The sequence below is a fragment of the Solea solea genome, chromosome 8 (genome assembly GCF_958295425.1).
Source record: "Solea solea chromosome 8, fSolSol10.1, whole genome shotgun sequence".
Classification (NCBI taxonomy): domain Eukaryota; kingdom Metazoa; phylum Chordata; class Actinopteri; order Pleuronectiformes; family Soleidae; genus Solea; species Solea solea.
Genome location: NC_081141.1, coordinates 24,042,684 through 24,066,555, shown reverse-complemented (window position 1 = coordinate 24,066,555; position 23,872 = coordinate 24,042,684). Strand labels below are relative to the sequence as shown.

The window sequence follows — 23,872 nt, the reverse complement described above, 5'->3', positions numbered from 1 at the left end:
CCATCAGGGTTTTACCTTTTTTTTCCCGCTCTTTCGCCTTTCTCTCTACAGAGCGCCCCCTTGTGCCTGCCACGTTATCCTCACCGTCGTTAAAACTCACCGCAGACGCTGACCGTTGACCGTGGAGCCTTGTCCATGCTGATGCTGATGGAACATCGTTCATAAAAAGCGGTCACGCAAACACCTTTACAACGATCGCAAACATTGAGGAACAGAGAGTTTCTCCAGGTCAGAATTGGTTTGACATGCGTCTTTGTTTTCCAGTTCTTGCCATTCAGTCGTTTCCTCTTCCTCGGGTTTGGTCCACTTCTTTTTCAGCAGCTCGGCCGCGATGAGTGTCTACGATAATATGATCTTATAATCGGAGGCGGGTGAGTGTCGTGCCCTAAAGCAGTTCTTGTTTCTCACGAGACCTCCTGATTTCTGATCTTGCGAGGCTAGTTTTCCACTAAAAGACAATAGATCTCCCCACAACAAGACATTTAACCATCACAATATTCCACTTTAAAAATCAAGTTCAAACAGATTTATAATCACCTGTAATTTGTTGGAATAATGCATGTCTGTAAAACACTCTTTTAAGTTCACGTATTGATTTTTCCTCTGTTCTTTTTTTTTTCCTGTTGGCTTCACTTTCAAATAGTGTGAGTAACTATATTAGAGACACATTTGCATTTCAAGCAAAAATCCTACTCAACAGTTTGGGGATTATCCAGCACATATTTGTATTCACTCCAGTCGCTCCTGGTCCTGGCTGGCAGAGCCGACTAAGTTCACTATCATGGATGTGAGGATTCAGTGTTGTAGCGATGGCAGTCACAGCATCGTCTCTGCTGTCACTTTGGTTGCCAGGTCAGTGCCCTCGGAAATGCTCGAGAGCAGATCTGTTTACACTACGTAAACTACGTGAACTACGTAATCGGACTGCTTCGAGTAACAGCTAATGTCTCCTCTGCTTCTTGTGGTGAAGAACTCTCCGTTCTAAATGCGAAACATACAAAAATAAGGTGTAAAAATGTAAGGTTTTGGGATGTAACCGAATAAACAAAGTCAACCGTTTTCATCGATTTGGTTACATAAGCGAGAGTCCACATCTGTAGCAGCTGCAGCAGTTGGTGTCCATGCTTTTGCATGGTGCCCTTGTCCTTCCCCCCCCTTTAGACACAGCCCTTTTAGACGATGCTCACCTGTGACTGGGGCGACAGCAGTTTCCACTCGATGTGGTTGCGTTAGTATAATTTAGGCAGAATTCAAAAGGGAGATGTACTGTAATTCTGGACGTAACCGCCACACACTCTCCCCCCCGGCCATGTTTCTTTTTTACACACACACACACACACACACACACACTGACTACCGAGTGTTCCGGCTCAGACCCCGGTGCTAAAGCAGAGGCAGATTTTTTTAGCATATTCATATACGTCTGGCTGGTGTTTCTCTCCCCCCTGCATCTGATGCCTCTCTCTCTCTCTCTCTCTCTCTCTCTTCCCCTCTCTCTCTCTCTCTCCGCTGGCTGCTTTTGGTGCTTGACTTGTTGTTTTTTTGCTGTGGTTTCTAGTCGCTAGCGAGCATCTCCCCGTGGATATGCGATGCCGTGCCCCTGGCTGCAGTTCACACACTCACCCTGCCTCACTTTTTTAGTCTGTGAGGGAGGGAGGGAGGGAGGGAGAGAACGAGAGAGAGAGAGAGAGGATGTTTACCCTGCTGTGGAGCTGCTTGGTTTCCAGCTTGTCTGCCTCAGCCCCTCAGACCAGAGAGAGAAAGAGTCAGAGAGACATAGGGGGAGGGAGCACTGCATCTTTCTTTCCTTCCCTCCCTCCCTCCCTCCCTCTTTTTGCGCCAATTTTCCCTTCCTCCACTCTTGCTTTTATATTTCTTGTCTTCGCCTGCCCTCTAAAGGCCAAAGGGCTCTGTGCTCAGTATGTATATATATGAATGTGTATGTTTGTGTGTGTGTGTGTGTGTGTGTGTGAAGCATCTGGCTGCTGCATCAGGCTCTGGCTTTTTGCTCATAATGTGAAATCTCTCCTCTCTGCTGTAGCTTCAGTGCGAGCTGATGGTTTAGCAGAATTCATACACACACGCACGCACACACACACATAAAGGGTGGTGTAATTACCCTGTGCTCTCATGTAATCCCCCAGGTGTTGTATTTATCTCCACTGCAGCATATCTGACACCCAGCGGCAGTACCTGGATTCACTTCAGTCGCCGTGCCTGCACCAAAACCATCCCCCAAGCCTCTGGTCTCATAACAGTGTGTGGTGTATGTTACATTATACACAGCAAGTGATGCTATGTTCATGTCTTGTGTGTGATTTTTGATGTCTGTGTTATAAGTGCCGTTGAACCGCGTGCGCGTCTGTAGCCACTGATGATAAATACGGAGTCAGTTATTCTCTATTTATTCTCCAGTGGCTCAAACACACAAGTGCAGTGCAGTTCAGTTCTGATGTTTTTCATGGACACGTCTTTTGTGTTTTGCTGCTGTTGCCTCCGACCATCAGGGAATGTCGCCAGGCGACACCAAGCTCTAAGCTGAAGACACGCAGTCGCGTAGATCTGTTTGTTTTGTTTTGTTTGTCGTACACGCGTTTGAGGAAAGTGACAGGTGTGTTACACTGAAGACATCAGAGCAGATTGCTCCTGAAATAAGTGTTTTAGTTTAGTGTCCAGTTTTAAGGGGGGGGCAGGTTCTCCAGTGGATCACAGTAAACAAGTAGGACAACCATAATTAGCTCTAATTGTCTTTGCTGTAACGATGTATTTTCCCATGAGAGGAGAATAATATACTGTTTGGTACATTACGGTACGCATTTTTTTGTGTTCCTATTAGGAACAGTACCAAAATAACCGGCCCCTACCCTTCCCTTGAGAGTCAAATGGTACGGTATGATTAGGATGGTGCTAGACCGGCTCCACCCACGACTGCTACGGTATGATTAGGATGGTGCTAGACCGGCTCCACCCACAACTGCTTGGCGACAGAATTTCCTGTTTTTCCGGCCGTCTATTCTCGTAGCTGGACGTCCTCCACTGTTGTCGGTTATGTCACGTTCGATGCCGTAGCTCGTTGTCGTCGCACCAGTACGACATCGCGCCACGTGTCTCGCAGCCCAGACCCCGCCTACCGAGTAAAGGAACTGTTCTCGGTCTGACCCAAGTGGGATTCACTGATCAGAACAATCTCTGAATCGAAGACCCAGTTTCGTCCCGAGTGATGCCGTCACGGGCAGATCGCTCTAAATACGGTAGTCGAAACTCTCCCCAATCCATCGTGAAGGCTCACTCAGATCCAGACTCCATTCTCAGGATGCAGTTAGAGACCGCCTCCTCAGCCACTGATGTCGTCCGAGTCTCAGTTTCCATACATTAAGTTATTTGTAGCCACCATCACAATATTGAGGAAGGAAAAGGCGTCAGATCTTTTCTCACGCGGTCACGAGAGACACATTCAGGATGCGTTTAAGTTCCAGGTGTAAAGGGTTGAACTCAGTCATAGAGGACGAGTGATAATACACACGTTTACTTGCGTGTATTTAACTTTTGTCCTTTTTCTTGTTTGTGGTTTTTTGTTCTTTACGTTCTACACTAGATACACATGTTTGATGAAAGAAGAAATAACTACGAGTGAGGAGAAGTAAATCTCGTCTTCCCATCTTTTTTTTTTTTTTTTCACCTCTGGTTGAAAAACACTCCACACTCTCCAGCACTTGAGCTGGTGGTTCGGGCTTAAAGGCCCCTCGCAGAGCTTAGTCCAAGGCTGGAGCTCTCAAAGGAAAAGCACGGAGCAGTGTGTCGGGATGAAGACAAACAGCCTCGCTTTATAGAAGCCATTCTGTCTTTTTTTTCTTTGTAATGTTCATCTTAAGTGACAAAGACGGATCAATCTCCACAGACGCAGTGTCTCATGTGTCTTGTGTGTTTTCTTTTTCCTTGTTTCTTTTGAATCCACAGTCTGGTGGTCCTGGTTCTTTCTACGCGTCCTGGTTCTTTTTTTAAATCATAATCAATTCATTTGTGGATTATTTTCTTGATTGATCGAATACTTTTTTTGGTTTTGGACTTTTTTTGGTTTCCCAAACCTGGGAATGATGGCGTCGTTTTGTCCACAAGCCAAAATGATGAATTTGAATGATATCAAATGACTTGAGGATGAAAATATCCCTATTTTTAGAAGCCAGGAAATTGTTTAATCTTCAAATTAATTAGTCAATTATCCAAATAGTTGCCCTAACAGCCACTGTTGTTAGATGAGTAATAACAGTAAGAACGGCTTGTTATAAAAACCTGGTGATTATGACCCACGCTGAACATCTACACACACACACACACACACACACACAGGAGATGTTGCTCCGCCTCCCGCCCCTCTGCGTTTCTCCTGTGGCCACTTTGATAAAAATCCGATGCTCTTACGTCCTTGACTGCTGCCCCCTCAACACCTGACCCCTGCATGTGAAATGTTGCCGCTTATGTAAAAGTTTATGTAGATTAACGCCACAATTTATGCAGATTGAGTTTTTCGCCACTCAGGCTTCAAGCACGGGAAGGTAGACGAGCGCCGACCTTCCCCGCTAAGAGCGATCTCATAACCTCGGCGTTTGGATCGGTTTCCGGCACAGTTTTTTTTTTTTTCTTTACATTTAAACCTTTTCTTTTTTTCTTTTATGTTTTTGACATTTTTGTGTTTTGAGTCGCTGAGGTTTCTGTCACGATAAACACACACATCCGTATACAAACACTGTCTGTCTTGCGTGTCACGCCGCGCCTCCACAGAGCCATAAACCCACTCACAAGTGGCAGCAGCAGCAGCAGCGGTGGCAGCAGCGGCGAGGTTGAACAGTCAAGTGCCATCAAAGGCAGTTTGCCGCAGAAATGGGTCGATGTGAAAGCAAACAAAGGGCCGGCGCTAAAGTCGGCCCCGCCGCGCGTAGGCTAAGTGCGCGCGGCCCCGTCTGACACTGGGAAATAAATGGCTTTTCACTTGTGAGCAGACAAAGCAGAAGAATCAACAGAGGAGTTGGTAAAAGTTGCCCATTATAACTGCGAGTTCTCTTAAGAGGACGGGGAACAAAAGGTCGGCGTGAAGGGAGGCAGGGTTTAAAGGGCAAAGGTGACCTGGAAAGTCGTGTGTACGTCTGACTGTCTGCAATGATGAGAGGATACAGATACAGATTCAGGATTATATCGACCATGGACAACACTGCTCTTTACAAATCATAGCAGCCAATGGCCATTGTGTGTCCAGTTTCTTTTTTCTCCTTTTGATAAAATATAAAAGTTTTATCATTTTATATTCATTGGCTGAAATAACTCTCACTCAGTGCTGTTAATGTAGTCACATTGATGTCCAATAATGCCGGCTGTCCCCCCCCCCGTCCTTGAACGTAGGATTTCAAGGCCCTTGAGGCCCTAGTTTTTGAAAATTGACATGGGTATTGAAAGGGCTTGAATTTTAAAATGAAGTTGATATTTATATTTACAAACAAATTTTTCCCTCGTTTGTTACGACGCCACCTACTGTCCTCCAAAATTCCAAAGACAACACTTTCTTGGTGCTACTAGGTGTATATTTTCCCCTACTGTGCTTCATAGTAAAAATCCCTAATCCCAGTCCAGTCTCAGGTCACTGACATGTTCTGCTGTGAGCCTCCATCAGGGTCACTCACCCTAAACACAAACTGACCCCGCAGTCACACAGTTCACACAAGGTGTCAGCTGACATTAACGCTCAGCTCCACGCCCAGTGAGTGGCACTGAGGCCCGGTGGGAAAGCAGCCGTTGGACTTAAACTCCCCATGCGTCGTCCCTGTGTCTCTGGCCGCGTGCAGTGATAGTGCAGTTTACAGTAGCTTAAGCTGGTATGTCAACATGAGCTGTGTCGTGATGTTATCGCCGATGCTCCGGCAGGATGTTTACATTCGACTCATTAACCTCCAAGGTCATTTAAAGCTACAGTGTGTAACTTTTGGCTGTTTTGAAAGTTGTGTACTTCCTGTGTCATGTACATAAATGAGTGGAGCTTTTATCTAAGCTTTGTGAAAAGGTTTTTTATTTCTTGAAAACATACCGATACAGACACAACGAAACAATGTACTGATGCCACCAGAAAGTGTCGTAAAATGTTGTAATGTCACAGAAAGCAAAAACAACACTTGTGGCACTTTGAAATAAATCACTAGGACTGAATAGACAGCATTTTAAAGCCTCTCATGACGCATGGAGTATTGATTTTCCCTGTTTACGATCACCCCAGTAATAGAAATTCACCTTCATCGACTCATTGTTAGAGCTCTTAATCATGATTATTGTCCCATCTCTAATTCTAAGTTTCAGTAAATACTGCTAGGGCTGCAGCTAACGATTATTTTCATGATCCACGAATCTGTCCGTTGTTTTCTCGATTCATCGAGGAATCGTTTGGTCCAGAAAATGTCAGAGAGAGCTGATCAGCGTTCCTCAAACCAAAAAAAGATTCAGTTTTCATGATTTTCTGTGTTGCATGGAACAAAGAAACCAGAAACATTCACATTTAGAAAGCTGACAAATCAGAAAACTTATTTCTTTAAAACTGGTAAATTTTTTTTCAATCATCACAGAGACTTAAAGGTCATATAATCTGATAATCTCTGTGACCCTCTGCTCCTCCAGGCTCATCTCTCCTCCAGCAGACCGATGGAGACGGACACACCGCGTTGGATCTGGTCTCCTCGCCGAGTCAGAGGGAGGAGCTTCTTCACTGCGCACAGGTCGGCGACTCGGCGCCGGGAAACGCGGCCGCCGAGGTCTGGAACCTCCCGCTCCTGGAGGCCGGATCCACTCTGCTGGCCCACTTGATTTTCTCCTACCAGCAGGAGAGGGGCCTCCCGGGCCGCACGCACAAGCCCGGCGACGGGGCCCGCAGCCTGGGCCACAGGCTGGTCAAAGCCCTGGAGACCCACTCCTACCAAACCGTGACCTCGGGCTGGACGGACCAGCGGGCAGTGAGGCTGGCGGAGGACGTAGAGACTCTGTTGGAGCTCAGCAGAGGGATGTACCTGGGTCAGGTGTCCCAGGCTGTGAAAGAGTGCACAGGACAGAACACACAGTTCCTCATGGAGATTCTGGAGCATCTGAAGTGTCGGGCACAGACGCTAGTTGATGGTTCCTGATTCCAAATACACTGAGAAAACGTACACTAACATACAGTACAGTGGGGAATCATGGGAGATGTCCCTCACCACATTTGTACCGCACTAATTGAAGTCATGATCATTTCTTTAGTTTGTTTAAACTGTTCTGTACATTTGTAGATGTTAACTTTGACACATTTTGTTTCAATGTTTCAAGATTAAATTATTTTTCCACATGTTGGTAGGTGTTATTTATAGTAAATAAATACGTTTGTTCACACTTTAGCAGTTTGCCTATTGATTTATTTTCAGTCATTTAGAGGAAAATGGCCGCTGCAATTTTGGGCAGAGAGTTGTTTGCGCTGACGACTGAAGTGGCGTGACTTAAAAAATAAACGTTATCCTGGATTCAGATACTTGTGAACTGAGCCACTTCCTGAAGCTGACCACAGGTGAAGTGAAGCAATGAGATCTGTGTGTTTAGGATAAGTGGAGTTAAATCCTGCCTCATAGTAGAGGATTTTCAAATCTCACCACAGACGCAACAAACTGTCACCGACTTTTAATGTTTTAATCCCGAGAAAGCACAGACGACACGATCCAGTCCAGACGCAGAACCACACACTTTCACTGATTTTTGGAAGGAGATTCCAGGGATTTGGGATCTCACAGAAACATAGAAATAGAAACGTCGGGTTAGTTCTCCGTTTGGTTGCGATACATCTCTCAGGAAACAATAAACAAGCTTCACATTCATCCTCATCGGATCATTTGGCGAGATTATCTGCTCAAATCAGAAGGTCTGAACCTGAACCTGAATTGTGTGTCTAGTTGCCCTTTAATGTTGTACATAAGTCTCCTATTTTAACCAGTGTTTGCTTTAAAAAAGAAAGAAACACTTGAATTGAATCCACACTGAAGATGATAAAAAATATTTAATCTTGTTTTGGTTTGTTTTTTTTCTCTTTTTCATTTCAAAATAAGCAACATACATCAGATGCATTTCATCTGTCAAATTAGAAATATACATTTCAACCTCTCTTTCTCTGACCGATACACGTCTCACCTCCTACAGTATTTCCTCTCCTGAAATGTCATTGGTCACATACATAAAAAATATGTCACAGGCAGGCAACATTTGCAGGCAGAAGAAGAAAACATAAAGATTTGAGACAGATTTTTAGAAAATGAGGCAGGCATACACCTACTTTACAACATTATCACCAGACCATCAACAGGCATACAGTATAAAACACAACCATAAATTATTATAGTCATTAGCTATGTACAGTTATCATTTAAAAAATAGTCTCATTTCAATGTGGTGCAAATAAAAGTGCTGTTTTTTTGTTGTTGTTGTTGTTGTTTTTAACCCTTTGCAGCTGTCAATCTCTTACATTCTTTGTGTTTTTTTTACTCAACAAACAAATAAAACAAGAAGAAAAAACACTTTGGTTTTAGTTGCAAACCAAATAATAAATGACCCAAAAATAAACAGCATTTGGATGCAGTACCACACAATAGTCACAACAATTTGCTGTAAAATAACTACATACAGTAGGAGACGCATACATATCACGTATTCACACGGTCCCTTCAGGCATTATAAAAAGACATCCTTCAAGAACCACCGAGTGTGTTTGTTGAGGAAGCTATAATCAGTCTGCGACGCCGCTCTGGGGGGGGGGGGGGGGGGACAGTCTGTTATTGTCTATCAAGTGGATTCCTCAACACAACAAAACAAAATCAATGGCTCTCTGGAGTGACAGATCCAAGCCTGTTGATATTTAAGCATGGAGATGGATGGGTGAGGAGGGAGCCAGCGAGCGGGAGAGGTGACGGCGAGCAGACAGGCCGGGGCACGAGGATGACAAAATGGCAGAGAGAGAGAGAGAGAGAGCCGGAGTCGCTGCTAAGGGGGTTTCAGAGTGATAAAGACGGACAGGGAGACAAAACGGGTTGAGGGACACAAAAAAAAGAAGAAAAAAATGGGGGGTAAAAGGGAAGGAGAAGATGAGAAGGGTGGAGGGATCAGTGGGATGAGAGGAGACCTCCTCAAATGTAGCATGAGCTGTGATCTTTCAACAGATGCTCAACGAGAAGCCCAGGAGACCGTTCCCTTCAGACAGGGTCGCAACCTCGCTCACTGACGAACGAGGGAACCGCGGTGAGAGCAGACGCAGAGATGCATGATGGGAAGAAGGATCTGAAATAGCACACACACACACCCTCATCCCTGACATCTCAGGCCTAAGTCCCCTCAGAGCCTCATCTTGTCACACAACGACTTGCTGCTCATCTCGCTGACGGCACTTTCCACCAGCACACTGACTAACAGCTGGCACTTCTGCCACACACACACACACACACACACACACACGACTGAATCTACACATCAATCTACAGCTGGAGGGGACAAACTACTGCGACACACACCGACACTGAGAAAAGCAACACGTCTTTGATGACATAAACATGTACACGCAAACGCTTATGCACAGTTCACACGTTACAGTACGAGCCTCTGCCTCTGTGTGTGTGTGTGTCTGTGTGTGTAGCGGCAGATCAAAGTTGAGCTGTGGGCACAGGAGGTGGGGCAGATGGAGAGGGCAGCCAGCCTGGGGCACAGCATCACACACAGAGCATCACACACAGCATGTTAGTGTGTGCTGTAGCTGCGTGTGTTCATGCTTCTGGGTGTATGTGTGTGTGTGTGTGTGTGTGTGTGGCTGCCCAGACACACACACACACACACACGGGGACTTGAGAGGGAGGTAGACCAGCCTTTCAAACCAGATTAGGGGCTGCGGCTGCCTAAAGGCCCGTCTGCCTGCCGACACTCTGCATAGACCGGGTGACGTCTATATTAACGGAGCAACAGCCTCCTGACAGACTGAGAACATGGTGAGAACATGGAACTCTGAACTGAACTGCTGGTTTTGACGTGTTATTAAGCGGTTAAGTTATCGGCGAATTCACTAGCGATACGCTACGCTCACCGGCCACTTTATTAGGTACAGAGGACGACTCACAGGACAACTGTGGTGTTTAGGGTCCAGCGCCAAGTGTCTGTTTTCCTTTGAGAACCATTTAAGGATTCAGTAATTCATCTATTTTAAGAAATACCTTCTAAGTAGTTGGTCTGCTTTGTTTTTCACTTTAAAGCTACAGTGCGTAACTTGTGGCGATTATGATCCTGCCTCTGTTTTGACTTGTTTGTGAACAGAAACAATCTGAGAAGAGGCCGTCAAACATCACAATCAAACCTGACTGAGGGAGCGTTTGTGTGTGTACACCAGCAGTGCAGGGGCGGGCGGGGACACATTTACATCGTCAAAACTAGTAGAAGAATTCACTCCGCTTTACGACCAAAAACAATCAAACACATAGAGAATCGCGTGGAGCTGACAGAGGTGAATGAATGTGTGACTATAACAGACATTTGTATTTAAAAGTTACGCACTTCTGTTTTCCTAAACTAACTTAACTTCAGTTCACTCAACGCAGGTTCACATTGCAAGGTTGTTTGCATGTGCAGTCAATGAGACGAGAGCATGTGCCGGTGCAGGAGGTCGAGGACCGGGAGGCAGCGAGGAAACCGAGCAGCTGCAGCTGTAGCAGCAGCAGCAGCAGCTTCAATATCCAAGTTTGAGGAAAGAGTGGAAGACTGTCGCAGACCCAACAGACTCACAGGAGCTACTTCTTCATCCTCTCCTGTTGGACTAAAGGCAGACAGGGAGATACAGTGACTCTCTAACAGTCAGGTTTGGCTGCTTAAATGCTTACTTCTGTACATTTGGATCTCGGCAACACAATGCACAGATGTCATTAAAAAAAAATAAATAAATAAAATCACAGATTGCCCATTTATTTAAAAAAAAACAAAAGATAATCTGGCTATTGATTAAACGCAGTGAGATACCAGCACAAGTCGTCAGCTTGTAGGTCCAGTTTGTTTGTTTGTTTGTTTGTTTGATTAAAAGGACGTATCTGGAGGCTACCACCATAATTGCTAATCAACTTGGCAGGCTGAGTTAAGTGTGGGCCATCCAAATTACTGCCAGTGAACATAACATCATTACTACATCCAAGAGGGGAGGAAAACAAACGATACTTCAATACAAAAACAATTACAAAATATAAACACGCTACCAAAATCATTTGATAACTTCGGTCTGAGGAGGTTGTTTGTGGGGTAATCATGTGACATACTGGTATAATAAGGCTTGTACTTGGATGGACATGGACGTGTCTTTAAGTACACATGTTCAAACTCATCGTGTGACACTTGAACAGACAAAGAGTTCACCGAGCTGTCAGAGTGATGGAGAGAGGAAACGAGGGGATGAAAAGGTCACTACGGCCATCGCTCCCCGCTCGCCTTTAAAAATCAATCAAAAGCGTCGCGGGCGATCGTAACTCAGGGGACTGCTACGTCGCGTTCTTGTACAAAAGTTACACAGCAGGAAACTCGACTGTACACCGTGAGTTATTACAGACAGGGTGAGGTGGAGGAAAACAGGAAATAACAAAAGGAAGGACAGTTGCGTGGAGCTGGTCCAGAGCCGCCGCCTTCCTGCTCCTGCTCCTCGGTTGTCCAGTAATAGACGGAGAGAAGAAAAGTGGAGAAGAGAGGAGTCGGTGGGCGGACAAAGTCATCTACCCGGGGTTGTTTTTCTTCCTTTTATTTGGACTGGGACTGGGATCCAGTTTCAGCTCTTGGTACTGCACCTGTTAAAACACACAGAAATACACACAGAAGCACGCACGTCGCATTACAAGCGCACACACACACACACACACACACACACACACACACCACCCAGTCAGGTGGAAAGAGCAAAGGATGCTTGAATAGCACAGAAACCCTCCAGAGGCTCTCTGAGTCCAGCTGTGTGGAACAGTGGCCTAAGGGAAGGGATTACACACTGATTACAACACACACACACACACACAGACAATCCATACACACTGTTCAAAGCACGGAATACACTTGTGCTCGTACACAGATGCACACACACACACACACACACACACTTCCACAGATGTGGAACCGTGGCCTACGGGAAGGGATCTCACAAACAAACAGAGAACAGGGCAAGGGCTCATGGGAAAGCTTGGAGAGACAACAGAGTCATCTCAGCATGGCAAGATGGTGAGGAGAGAAAGGGCAAAGAAATGAGAAGGAGGGGGAAAACCTTACTGTAACCCTTTGAAAACCAAAGTCTGTGCTCGGCTCATAGACCGCACGTTTAAATAAATGGACGCCGTCTCACGCTTATAAAACAAAAAAAAATACCAATATGAGATTCAAGACGGAAGTTCACACTTGACACTTGCAACCAGGCACCTGTGGGACGACACCAGCTGTCAATCACACTCCTCAAAAAACATATCCTCAAAATGGACATCATGTTCTATCGGGGAAGACCTGAACCTAACATCAAAATGTTCCATTCAATTGCATTAAAACAAAGTTTTTCGCAAATTAGGGGCAAAAATGTCAAAAAAATAAACCTGAATCCAAACATGCTGCAGTCATTTATGTGTTATTTATCCTTAAGGGGGAACTGATTCTGACTGGACATGATTGATTGGTGAGTGGAGTCTAGAAAGAAACAGCTCTTCAAGTGAGGGACACTCGGATGCAACGGCATCACAGTGGCTGAGCGTCAACAACCAGGAACTGTCATTCTGCAGACTCTCCCTTTCAGATGTACACACACACGCGTGTGTACGCACGCACAAAAACAGTCGCTAGCCGAGACAGATTCAAGACACTGACAAGCACTAGCCACTGAATCAGAATACTAATAGAGGAAGAAGAAAAAAAAAAAACAGTCACAGCACCAAAGAGCCAGTATTGTCTGTGGGATCCCTCCAAGGCTTGTGTACTGCAGGCTACTCTGTCTGCCTGACTGAGTGACATCCTCTCTGATTCTCCAGGCAGACAACAAACTGACGTCAATATGGTTCCTCTGTTCTGCCTCATGGTGGGTCTCTGTCTGCCGTGGACTGAGAACGGCAGCGTGTCTCAGCGCTGGCTGGGAACGAGCCTTCATCATCCATCTTCCGGCAGTTTGGCGCTGTCGCTTCAGTGTCGCCTTCCAGTGTTATCTGCCTGCACTGTACAAATCTGAGGTGCATATACTGTACATGCGAGTCCCAGCAAATCAGCGTGTACACACAAACAAACACCACACTATACCAATCCACTGAGGCTGTCACAAAAATGCCAACGACTCACTTGGGTGGAGCTAACAGCTAAAGCACTATTTGGACAGGATTTACAATCGATTTACACACCGCTGCCCTCTCCTGTCGTCATGTGTGTATGACGTTGCTTCACAAAAAACACAAAACTGCACCAGGGATTAGCCTACTGGTTGACTTTATTAGCATCTTATTAGCCACATAGCCTCGTCTTCCTACATGACGAGGTGCTTACATAAGCACTTAGCTAAAGCAATCAGAAGACCCGTGTCTTTGACAAGTGCTTTCAACGTTCTTTTGGTTCGGAATGGTGTTCGTCATTTGCCACAGACTTGTCCGACCGCCGAGTGCGAAACTGAATGCTTCTTCAAGCGCCTCCATGCTAGAAAATCCACAGAAAACTGTACTTGTAAACAGCATATGACGGAATATTTACGCACATATTTACTGCTGGTCTATTTGCACAAAATTATGGGGTACCTGGGGTAATTTTTCCAGTCTATGATGTAGAATAGGGCTGTCACTTTTTCCAAAAATCATGCTAGCATGATACAGCTAACATGATGATGCAACATTTATAGTTACTCTTACTATTAGTCACATCAGGTCGATCAGCGCGTGATGCCTTCCCCTCCGTCGCCTCAATCAAGTGGCGCTGGCAGCTAAGCTAACAGATGAGTCAGCAGATTTAGTCAGATGTTTGCGGTCTATGGTGTGAAGCCTGAAATACTTCCACATGCTGCATGTCAGATGCTCAGGAAGACGGTTTTACTTTCTCGTATCCTCCATCCTCCACAGAAAAACATCAAGGTCTTAATTTTCCTGATGGATTCAAAGTGGATCCAAGGCCAAGCTGCACTCACAGCACCCTCTGCTGGACCATGTAGTAATTACTTCAAACAGTCTGATGCATGTCTACACTGTTTATTTTGAACTTCAACGCGTTTTTTTAAGGTTTAAAAAGTAACAGCTTTCTTTTCTGATATTTGGCTTTCAGAGGTTTTGCCTGTTTCCTCCATTTTCACAGTAAAAAAAAACAACCCATGAAATTACCTGTTGACTCTAAGAGGATCCAAAGCCAAGCTGCACTTAGAGTGCCCTCTGCTGGACCAAGTGGCGCTTGATGCGCTTGTAGGCTGTATAGTTTTAACTTGAATGGATTTTTTAAGGCTTGAATTTGAACTTTACCCCCAAACTCAAATGGATGTCGAAATTTCGGATGACAAAAAAATGAGCCTCTGCTGCTCTGACTCACAGCAGTGGTCACCAGTGTCCTGTTAAGGCGTTTACATGGTGGTTTGGCCGACATGTGCTGCTCTCTACGCCTCACTAGGCAGCCAGACTGATCTGATCCCTCACTGTCCACAAGGCAAACTAACATCCTACCAAACAGCTGTACAAATACAACCGGTTTGTTGGATACAGTGACAGAAGGGAGCAGGGGACGGATCTGAGAGGTGACAAAGACGGAGGCAGTCCAGGTGAAGAAAACACGGGAGGGGAGAAGTGATGGGAGGGCGAGCGGAACAAGATACAAATCGAGGATGATGAAGGGCGGAAGGGCAGAGAGCGGGACGGACTAACAAAGAAACAGGAGTGAAAACATGGAGAGTGAGGAGGAGACTGGGTGAGACTGTGGACACTCGGGCGATGACAGATACTTTTCTCATGTGGGTGTGGATCCTTTTATAGACCTGCCAACTAAAGCAGACAACAGAACAAAAACCCAGGGGACGGAGACGGGTTTATATGACCCCATCTGTGTGTGGGAATGTGCGTACGTGTGTGCACGCTGTGGTAGTTTCGTCCAGGGGCCATGACAGTCCTGGCAGAGCGCCCACATCGGCTGCAATCAATGACAGTGGTGCACTCATGAAAGGAAGATGTGAGCGAACGGCTGAATGATTTAATTCACTCGCGAGCAAAGTAGCAAACAGCACATCTGAACGTGTAGTGCAGGAACACGGACATAATAAAACGTCATCCTCAATCAATGTTTTGCTTCAAGCTCCCACGGATCCAAAAGGAGGACGGGATTTGTGCGCGATCACAGCGGCTGTTTGTGGTCCCATTATACGGCCAAACGCCTACAGCACGCAAGCGAAAAGAGGAAAAAAATAAAATAAAAATCGGCAATTCAATTCAGTGCTATGACATTCCTGTCCAAAACAAAACTCTTTGTTTGTGTAGACACACAAAGAAAAGTTTGCATGTCAGTGGGTTTTTGTTTCTCATGAAGAAGAGCGAAGGGGATTGACAAAAAGAAAAGGGTGCGGGGGGGGGGAGGGGGGGGAGAAAAAATACAATATCTCAATCAAACAGGAGTTTCTCTGTGAAGAGCTGCCAGCCAGGAGAAATGGGGCTTATGCCTCACAAGTTTATTTCCACCTTACAGGTGACAGGCCTGCCTGATGCTATACCCTTGGCTCCCTCCTCACCTCACCTACACACACACACACACACACACACACACACACACAGTGTGTAGACAACAAGAGCTAGTTAGAGTCAAAAGTAGGGGAGAAAGTGAGACGTTGGCAAAATAAAAGAAAGTGGAATTGGGTGGAAGTAAGAAAGTGAGGTAATGCGGCGAGCATATAAGCAATTTGGTACACGAGCTGCGAGCTGAAAGGGAACATCAGCAGGAAAAAGGCAGTGGGTAAAGACCCAGCGCTGCTCAAAGGCTGCTCCACCCTCGCTCCTCTCCTCTCCTCTCCCAAATGTTGACAGTACAAGTGCAAAACAGGCTTTGAAGTGTTCTCTGCTGAAGGGGCGCCATGTATCATGCACCGCGCTTCGTTTAACGGTGTTATCCACACACAGCATCCCGGGACCTCCTCCTCCTCCCTCCCTCGCTCCCTCGCTCGCTCCCTCCCTCCCTCCCTCACAATGAACCTTTGACAGTGTTTTGATGATGCAGGTGTGGGCAGACACACAGAGTGAAACCAGGGTGGGTGACAGTGAGCAAAGAAGACAAACAGACGAGTAAATAAATGAAGTGGAGAAAAAAGGAAAGGCAACAGAGCTACTTTTCTTTTAATGATACTTTGTTATCCTGAGCGCAGAATCTCGGCAGGTTTCATCTCGTGTGACGCCTAACGGAGCATAAGGGTGATTAAATGTTTCCAGGGAAACACTCCTGTGTACAGTTCAGACAGTGCCGATCGGAGGATTCAGCACTAATGTCTATTGTTGGGGAAGAAAAAGCATGTCAAGGTGAAAAATTAGAAGGTAAGGAAAGTTTTTGTCTGTTAGCTGCTGTGGCACGACACTCTGAATAGTGACTAATTGGCCAGTTTCAGTGAAATGTTTAAATTTGTTGCCAAAGTCGGGGGAAGGACAGAGTAAAGGAGAGAGACACCTCTGGTAGATGTGAGTAATGGCGTCTGGCAGTGTTTCAACCTTTAACTACCCTGCCTTTGACCTTTGAGTGCCCGGTGAGGTTTCATCCCCAACATAAATGTTGTCTAAAAATATTAACCCAACTCCCCGCCGTTCATTAGACGCTAAATTGGAATTCATGCTTATTTTTGTACTGGGGGCTTGATCCAGCTCCTTTACACCAATCATAAAGGGCCACTTGGCATGCTAATTGCCTTGGCCCTATTTATGCACTCCGTAGCTCACACGGCTAATGGTGTCGTAAAACATACTATTGCGCTGACACCTCCCAAACGCCAAGTAGGGAACACTTAGCACTATAAAGGTGCTCAGCTTGGCCTCGTTTTAGAGGACATGAAGGATTCCTTGATAATAACGATAAAGATAGCTTACACTGGTCAAAGATCCAAACCAGACACTGGAAACTGTTTCCCAGACGAGAGACGCGGTGACTCCTCCGCTCACACATGCACTTCACACCCTGCCCTTGACACTGCTGCTCACACAGGGACGTAATGATTTAAGTAAACGGTTCACATTGTTGCAGCTTGTATGAACCAGTGGGGGATTTAGTTTTAAAGTGTGTCTGACAGAACTGTTACGGGCAGTGTTTTTAAAGAGCTGGGTTTAAAGCTGCATTACGTAACACGTGGTGATACTCAATTCTGCCTCTGGTCTGCATGAACTTTCTGAAAACAGGCTCTGTCATGCAATACTATCAGACCTGACCAAGGGAGTCTTTATTTCATTTATAGCAGCACAACATGAGGGAGGCAGATGTATGAACACAGCACACAGGATAACTTCCTGTGTGCTGGAGTCATATAGAGCTGATAGCCTTAATCCACATTATCTGAACTCAAAGTTATGCACCTGATCTAAAACAATGTACATTCCTCTTCCCGTGTGATTTATGAGACGTGACTTTGCTAAACACAAAGTTTCTTTTATGCAATCTGGATTCTATAAACAGCAGAGTGATGATGTGAGTGATGAGAAGCTGCGTCTGAAAGCTGTTGCTGCACAGGTTCACGCGTGATGATGGACCGTGGACCAGCACGGTTGCCCTTTGTATATAAAGTCATTAGAACCTCATCAGTCCTGGCTGCACTGAAGCACCTGCAAATGATGCGGAACAGTAGCCTGACACACCTCCAACCCACCTTAAAGCTGTGTGTGTGTGTGTCAGTGTGTTAGGTCACACCGGGGCCCTAAAATAGCACTTCATTAATTATCCAGGGTGTCAGACATAGTAGGCCCCTCTGCACCACTGCCAGCGGGTGCCATGGGCACCTGCCCCTCAGGGGTTGCTCCATTTGGACCCTGACACCCCCTCCGTATCGGCCCGAGAGCCTCAAGGGCTCAATCCCCACGGATGGCTTTGACCCAGCAAGGCAGGGGCAGGCAATGAGGTGAAGCCACCACCGGAGGCAGCGGCGGGTCGCCGTGTAGATCAGAACGTTCCGGTCTGTTTTTAGCAAATGACAGCAGAGCAGAAAACTAACCATTGGAGTCAAATCGGGCAGAGTTTAGCAAAGTTTCAGTTCTTTATCAGGCAGCGAAAAAGTGAATCGAAGCGTTACCTACAGTATTTTATTAATATAAATTAGACTACCTAATTAAAACTAGTTATCTCTGGCAATCAGTCAACTCCACTTACGATACATGTCCCCTCTTTTATACTCCATTCTCCATTTCCACCCTCACAAATGTCTATTCTTACCCTTCTCCTCGGGTCTTGTCACCCACACTCTGCACTGAGCCTCCAAACTGTCAGTAAAACCTGGCAACAATTACCATTCCACCAGCTGCAGCAATAACCGTTACAGTAGCACTTAAAGTCTTACTTATACAGTAGGTACAACTCCAGCAGCACGGGCACCAGACCAGAGCAGCATGTCTGCCCCCACCTTCCCTCGCCAGCAGGCCCTCATTAGGGGCCTTGTAAAGACCTTGTACCTGCCGGGTCTGGGCCTCAACACCACTCAGCTCCTCCAGGCTCCAGGTGCGTAAGGTGGCTGCACTTTACCAGAGGGGACAGCTTGGGCTCATTTAAGCCAGTGGCTACCTGCCTTGTGCCGACTGCTTCAGCAGGCCCCAGAAACTGTAAAACGGTATGGGGTAGAAAACTGGAAGGGGTGGGGGGGGGGGGGGCAGAACACGAGGGGCTGGCAGTGGTGTGTAGAGGAGCAAGGATTATGACCCTGTAAAGATGAAAGAAGTTGCAGGCAACAAGCGATCAAAGAGGAAGTGTGTTAGCCCTGATGTGGCAGGGGGGACTGGACCGGCGTGGCCTCGGGTCGTTCGGCCTCAGCCCGCATGTGTGCTTGTGCACTCGTGTACGTGTGAATTGAACTCGGCTCAGCGGGGCTTAGCGGCCACAGCGGACACCATCGGGCCTGGATAACCCCACGACTTTCACAAGCTGCTGCTTAATTGCAGTTTAAACTGCACTTTGTCCCGAGCAGCACAGCATGCTACACACATGCACCTACGCGGTGATATTTCACCCAAACTAAGCATCTGTAATCAGAGTCAGCCACTCTGAGTTCATCTGATTCCACAGCAGTTAGTGTGGACGCAAAAACCGCATGGGGCTGACTAACTGTTGGTTTACACTCTGTTCAAATTACTAGCAAAGCTGCAAAACAGCAAGTATGTGTGAGTGTTTGGAGTCAATCAGCCTACTCACTGTGCATTTAACTCGCTTAACCTTGTTATACTACAAAGCTGTAGCCATGTATTTGGACACTAGAGCTGCAACGAACGACTATTTTGCTCCGTAAAAAGCTGAAAAATGTGGAAATGATGATGTTTTGTTTGGTCCAAACCAAAATGATTCAGTTCGAACGATTTCTTTGTGATATAGAACAAAGAAACCAGAAAATATTCACGATTAATTACATAATCGATGAATAATCGAGCAAATGCTTCAGCCCGAAACTGAAGAGGATGTGGAAGCTTTTAAGAGCAAAAAAACGACTTTAAAACTGCTATTCTGTGTGGATAAAACTTTGGATCAACATGAATAAACCCTGATAAAATACAAGCGTGAAGAGCCAGCGTTTGAGGAGGAAAGAGAAAAAGATAGCGGTGAAACAAAAAGGAGCCCTGACCCTTGACCCCATCTGGATCCGACAGATGTGTCGTCAACAATGAAAAACAGGGCGAAGATAAGGTGGAAAGTTCACCCACCACTTGTACATCTGACGGGACTCTGGACAGGAAGTCTAGCAGCTCGTTGTTGTCTATGGTGTAAGGGTCTCGCAGCTTCTTGGTGAATTTATTCACGCCTGCAGAGAGAGAGGGAGAGAGAGAGAAAAAACAGTGGGTGCAGATGGAAAAGAGTTACAGGCAAAGACAGGTGGACATTAGCACAGATTGTATGTCAGACAAAAATATACACATTTCCACTCTCTCTACATCCACTCTACTCTGTTTTTGTTTAAAAAAACACACACATTTGGCTCCACATGCACCTGCCACCATCCTACCCAAGCTTTAATGAATTTGACAAACTTTTTGTCTGGGTTGAGCCAAAACAGCCATTACATAATAAGATTGTGAACTCATGAAATAGCACTAATAATAATAATCTTTACATTTGACACTACATCCAAGGACTAGAGACTTGTTGCCAGGATTTGGAAGCTCTCTTAAAAACGAAGTGAAGTGCTGCTGCAGCTCTGTCGTCTCTGGATGAGTCTGACCAGCGAGGGCATTTAAACATTTATATAGTACATGTTTAACGTAGTGTCTAATAAAAATGTAGCCTAGATACACAAAAGAAAACATGGAACACACAAATACCTCTGCGGCAGATCTCAGATGATAAAAAACGTATTATAAAGAAACATTTGACCTACATCCACGCTACTCTTTTCTGTTGAAATAAAAAGAAGCATGAATTCTGCTATGACGGCGACCTTTAAAAACAATTACCCACGTTCAACCAGTTGTGAACATAAAACATCTTTCATTTTCAATTCTGACAAGTCTTGAATTCTGACTTTATTTTTTAAACTTTATTTCAGAAAAATTTTTCACGTGTGGCTCTAATCTTCTTCCGTATATTCAGAAAAAGCCATTTTACACCAAAGTATGTAATGTAATGTAATAGCTTGGATGTATCTTAGATCCAAAAGAGCAACATGGAACACAGAAATGTATTCTTATGAATTAACATTATTTGACATGAGCTCACCCCAGGCCAACACAATGTATCGCAGCGGGATGAAGTAGATGGCGATGGTGGCCACCCCGAGAGCCACGATGGCCAGCCAACTTAAGAAAGGCACAGTCCAGTTAAATGTGCTGTGAAGAGAGACGTGAAAGTGGGCCTGTTTAAGTTAGGCGATAACAAAGAGTGCATTTTTCATCAGTAACAAGCTGCAACACAAACGCCTCACAACCTCCCAGAAATGCACAGAAGCAAATAAGTTTACTCAAAGTTTTACAGGTCAGCATTGTTGGGTGAAAATGGGCAATGACTCAGAGGGGAAATGCGCTCCAGCTTTACAGAAAGCACAGGTCACAGCTATTTTAGTTTTGTTTTACAATAGAAAATTAAAAAAAACAAAAGAATCCGTGGACTTAGGACAGCCTTTAATCAAAACCGAGTCCCCTGTTTTTCATTAGCTTCAGATGTACGGCAGTAGCAATGTGTCTTTAATCAAGGATGCACATGATTTAGGTGATAGATCATGTGGTGTTATGTGAGATGCAACCTTGGAACTCATTGGCTCTGATGGCTGCTGACAAATTAGCCTCTGGGGGCAACTTTGTGACTTTAGTGCTTTGCACATTAACAGTGACGCCATAAATGGCTCAAAAGTGGGAATAATTGGGAGATTCATTTCAATGCAGCCTTTCTATTCACCAGACCAGACAAAATGACATCACGGTAAGAAACAGTTGACGTCAGCATCTAGTGATGATTAGAGCTGGTGCTCGGATATTTTAATTAAGAAGAAGAAGAAGAAACACATGGATGCAGCCAAAGCTCAAGAAGCTTTAGGACACATGTTTACACAGGTTATCTGTTATCTGTAACAAAGTCCCAGCTGTGCACATTTGCTTATTTAAATGTCACATACTAAATGGTTAGACGTGAACCTTTAAAAAAGAAATCCTTGGTCTGATAAAAATAATCGTCACAATACTCAGTGAAACACAGATGAAGTAGATAGTGGTTGGAAAAATGTTTGTTCTCAAAGAACAACTGGCAACAATGAAGTTTTTTGTTACTCTCCATTGACAGCTCTCTTCATATGAATGTGGTTAAATTCAAAATTTGACAGCCAAGGCTAGTTTTTTTGGCTAGTTTTCTTTGGTCAAACCAAACTAAAAACAGAAACCACAAGACTCTCAAACCTAAAATCTTTTCCCTCACCTCCTGACATCTGCATATTCACACGCAGAATATGTCTAAAGAGGTTCAGTTTAAGATTAAGATCAGTATGACATTTCATACAATTCATGCTACTGCTGGTATGAACAACACTAAGAATATTACGACTTATTGTCTTTACAATATTTCTGTTCTGCTCCTAGTCTCTCTCTTCTTCAGCTCCCCCTTCTTCCCCTCTGTCCCCCACAACCGGTCATTCACCACAACCGGCCCAGGCACATTTATTAACCTTGCTCTGGCAGAGATTTCTTCCTGTTTAAAGGTCGTGTTTTTCGTCTTGACCGGGTGTTGGGTCTCTCTTCTATAATACTGTGAGGTCTCTGCCTCACTATGTAAAGAACCCTTCGATAATGTGATGATTTGCTTGTGTTTGTGTCTCCGGGTTGGGGTGTCACACTGGCAGAGTTTCCCTGACAGCTAGCGCTGACTTATTCTCAGTTAAGATGGCAAAGGGGAAGTGGGGCAACCTGGCATTGTGAGGGGAAAACACTGGGATGTGCGGAGCAAAGCGGAGCGGTGCGGGCCCGGTGCCGAGGAGCAAGCTTACAACTCACTTCTTTATCCTCTCGCCATAGGAGGCCACTTCATCCAGTGCATTCTGCACGCTGATGCACACGTCCTGAATGGCGTAAAGCTTGTTCATGAAGCCCTTTCTCTCCGAGTCCTGCGAGAGGACAGATAGAGGTGTAAGCGAGGGACACCGAAAGCAAAAGGGGGGGTGGGAAGGGAAGAGAAGAAAAGGGAGGAAGAGGGATGCAGAAGAAAGACGAGTCTCGACAAAGGCGTCTTTGGGAAAAACAATACATTTTAAATAGCGTCAGAGATTTGAAGTGGGAAGCCAAATCACCGGATATCCTGCGTGAACTGACGGAGTGCTTTTATTCCAGGCAGTAATATAAAGAGATATAAAGTCAGCAGAACAAATCAAAAATGTTTTTTTTTCTCCTCACTAAAGCTCACACAGGAAAATTTGAATATGTGGAATCCAGAGGCAGAATTAAACTGAAAGCTGAATAGATGCATCAATCCTTAGCCTCTCTGTCTGTGTCTCTCTGCTGCCAAGACAGCAAGGAGGAACGGCTGTAGAGCCCTCTTTTGTTCTGTTGGCTGGCACCGTGTGATGATGTCACCAGTCGTGACATCATCATCATTCTCCTTATTAACGCTGTCACCCGCCAGGCAAGAGCAGCTCTTCCTTTTCAACTTCTCATGGTTGAGAACCCCCGAGAACACACTGTGTGGCGTGAGGGGCAAAAACCACAAACTAGACAGGCAGTAAGACTGTAAATCTCCCTCCACCTTCTGAGACAATGTGACACTTTAAAGAAGTCATGCAACAGTCAACAAGCTGCCCACTGTCCGTCTGTCTGTCTGTCTGTCTGTCTGACCGACCGACCGGCCGACGGGCGGGGACAGGATGAATGTGGACAGAATGAGGTGACGGGGGAGTGATGTAGACCTGGTGGCTGAGTGAGGACATCAACACGCAGACTGGTGTAGGCATAACATACAGTGTCCACTGTGCAGTGGTACTATCATTGTCAGACAGTTTAATATTTATTGTATTAAGCTATAAAATGTGAGGAAACATGTTCATTTAGAATATCTTCCCTGATGGAGGGGGCGGCCGACAGCCAAGTGGAAAGGGAACTTGGGCTTGTGACAAAAGGGTTGCCTGTTCGAGTCACCGCCAGGTCAAGGGCTGCGTTACCCCTGAGCAAGGTACCCAATCCCCATTGCTCATTGTTAATTG

General features: G+C 45.5%; 2 protein-coding genes across 11 annotated transcripts in view; one reads left to right on the top strand and one right to left on the bottom strand.

Moving 5' to 3' along the window:
* slf1 (SMC5-SMC6 complex localization factor 1) overlaps positions 1-7,175 on the top strand; it is a 32,242-nt gene extending 25,067 nt beyond the window's left edge. For 3 of the 4 annotated variants that reach the window (XM_058637313.1, XM_058637314.1, XM_058637312.1), the window contains exon 18: positions 6,655-7,175. In XM_058637313.1, coding sequence (XP_058493296.1) covers positions 6,655-7,154 — 500 coding nt within the window. In that variant the 3' untranslated portion in view covers positions 7,155-7,175. Of the gene's footprint in view, positions 1-51; positions 818-6,654 lie in introns of those variants that run through there. The other variant, XM_058637315.1, reaches the window with a different exon arrangement.
* Positions 7,176-8,035: 860 nt separating this feature from the next.
* The window catches only part of mctp1a (multiple C2 domains, transmembrane 1a), a 165,803-nt gene continuing 149,966 nt past the window's right edge, over positions 8,036-23,872 (bottom strand). For 6 of the 7 annotated variants that reach the window (XM_058636127.1, XM_058636128.1, XM_058636129.1 and 3 more), the window contains 4 exons: positions 22,674-22,783; positions 20,914-21,023; positions 19,905-20,002; positions 8,036-11,846 (listed from right to left, as the gene is read on the bottom strand). In XM_058636127.1, coding sequence (XP_058492110.1) covers positions 11,775-11,846; positions 19,905-20,002; positions 20,914-21,023; positions 22,674-22,783 — 390 coding nt within the window. In that variant the 3' untranslated portion in view covers positions 8,036-11,774. The remainder of the gene's footprint in view (positions 11,847-19,904; positions 20,003-20,913; positions 21,024-22,673; positions 22,784-23,872) is intronic. The other variant, XR_009241129.1, reaches the window with a different exon arrangement.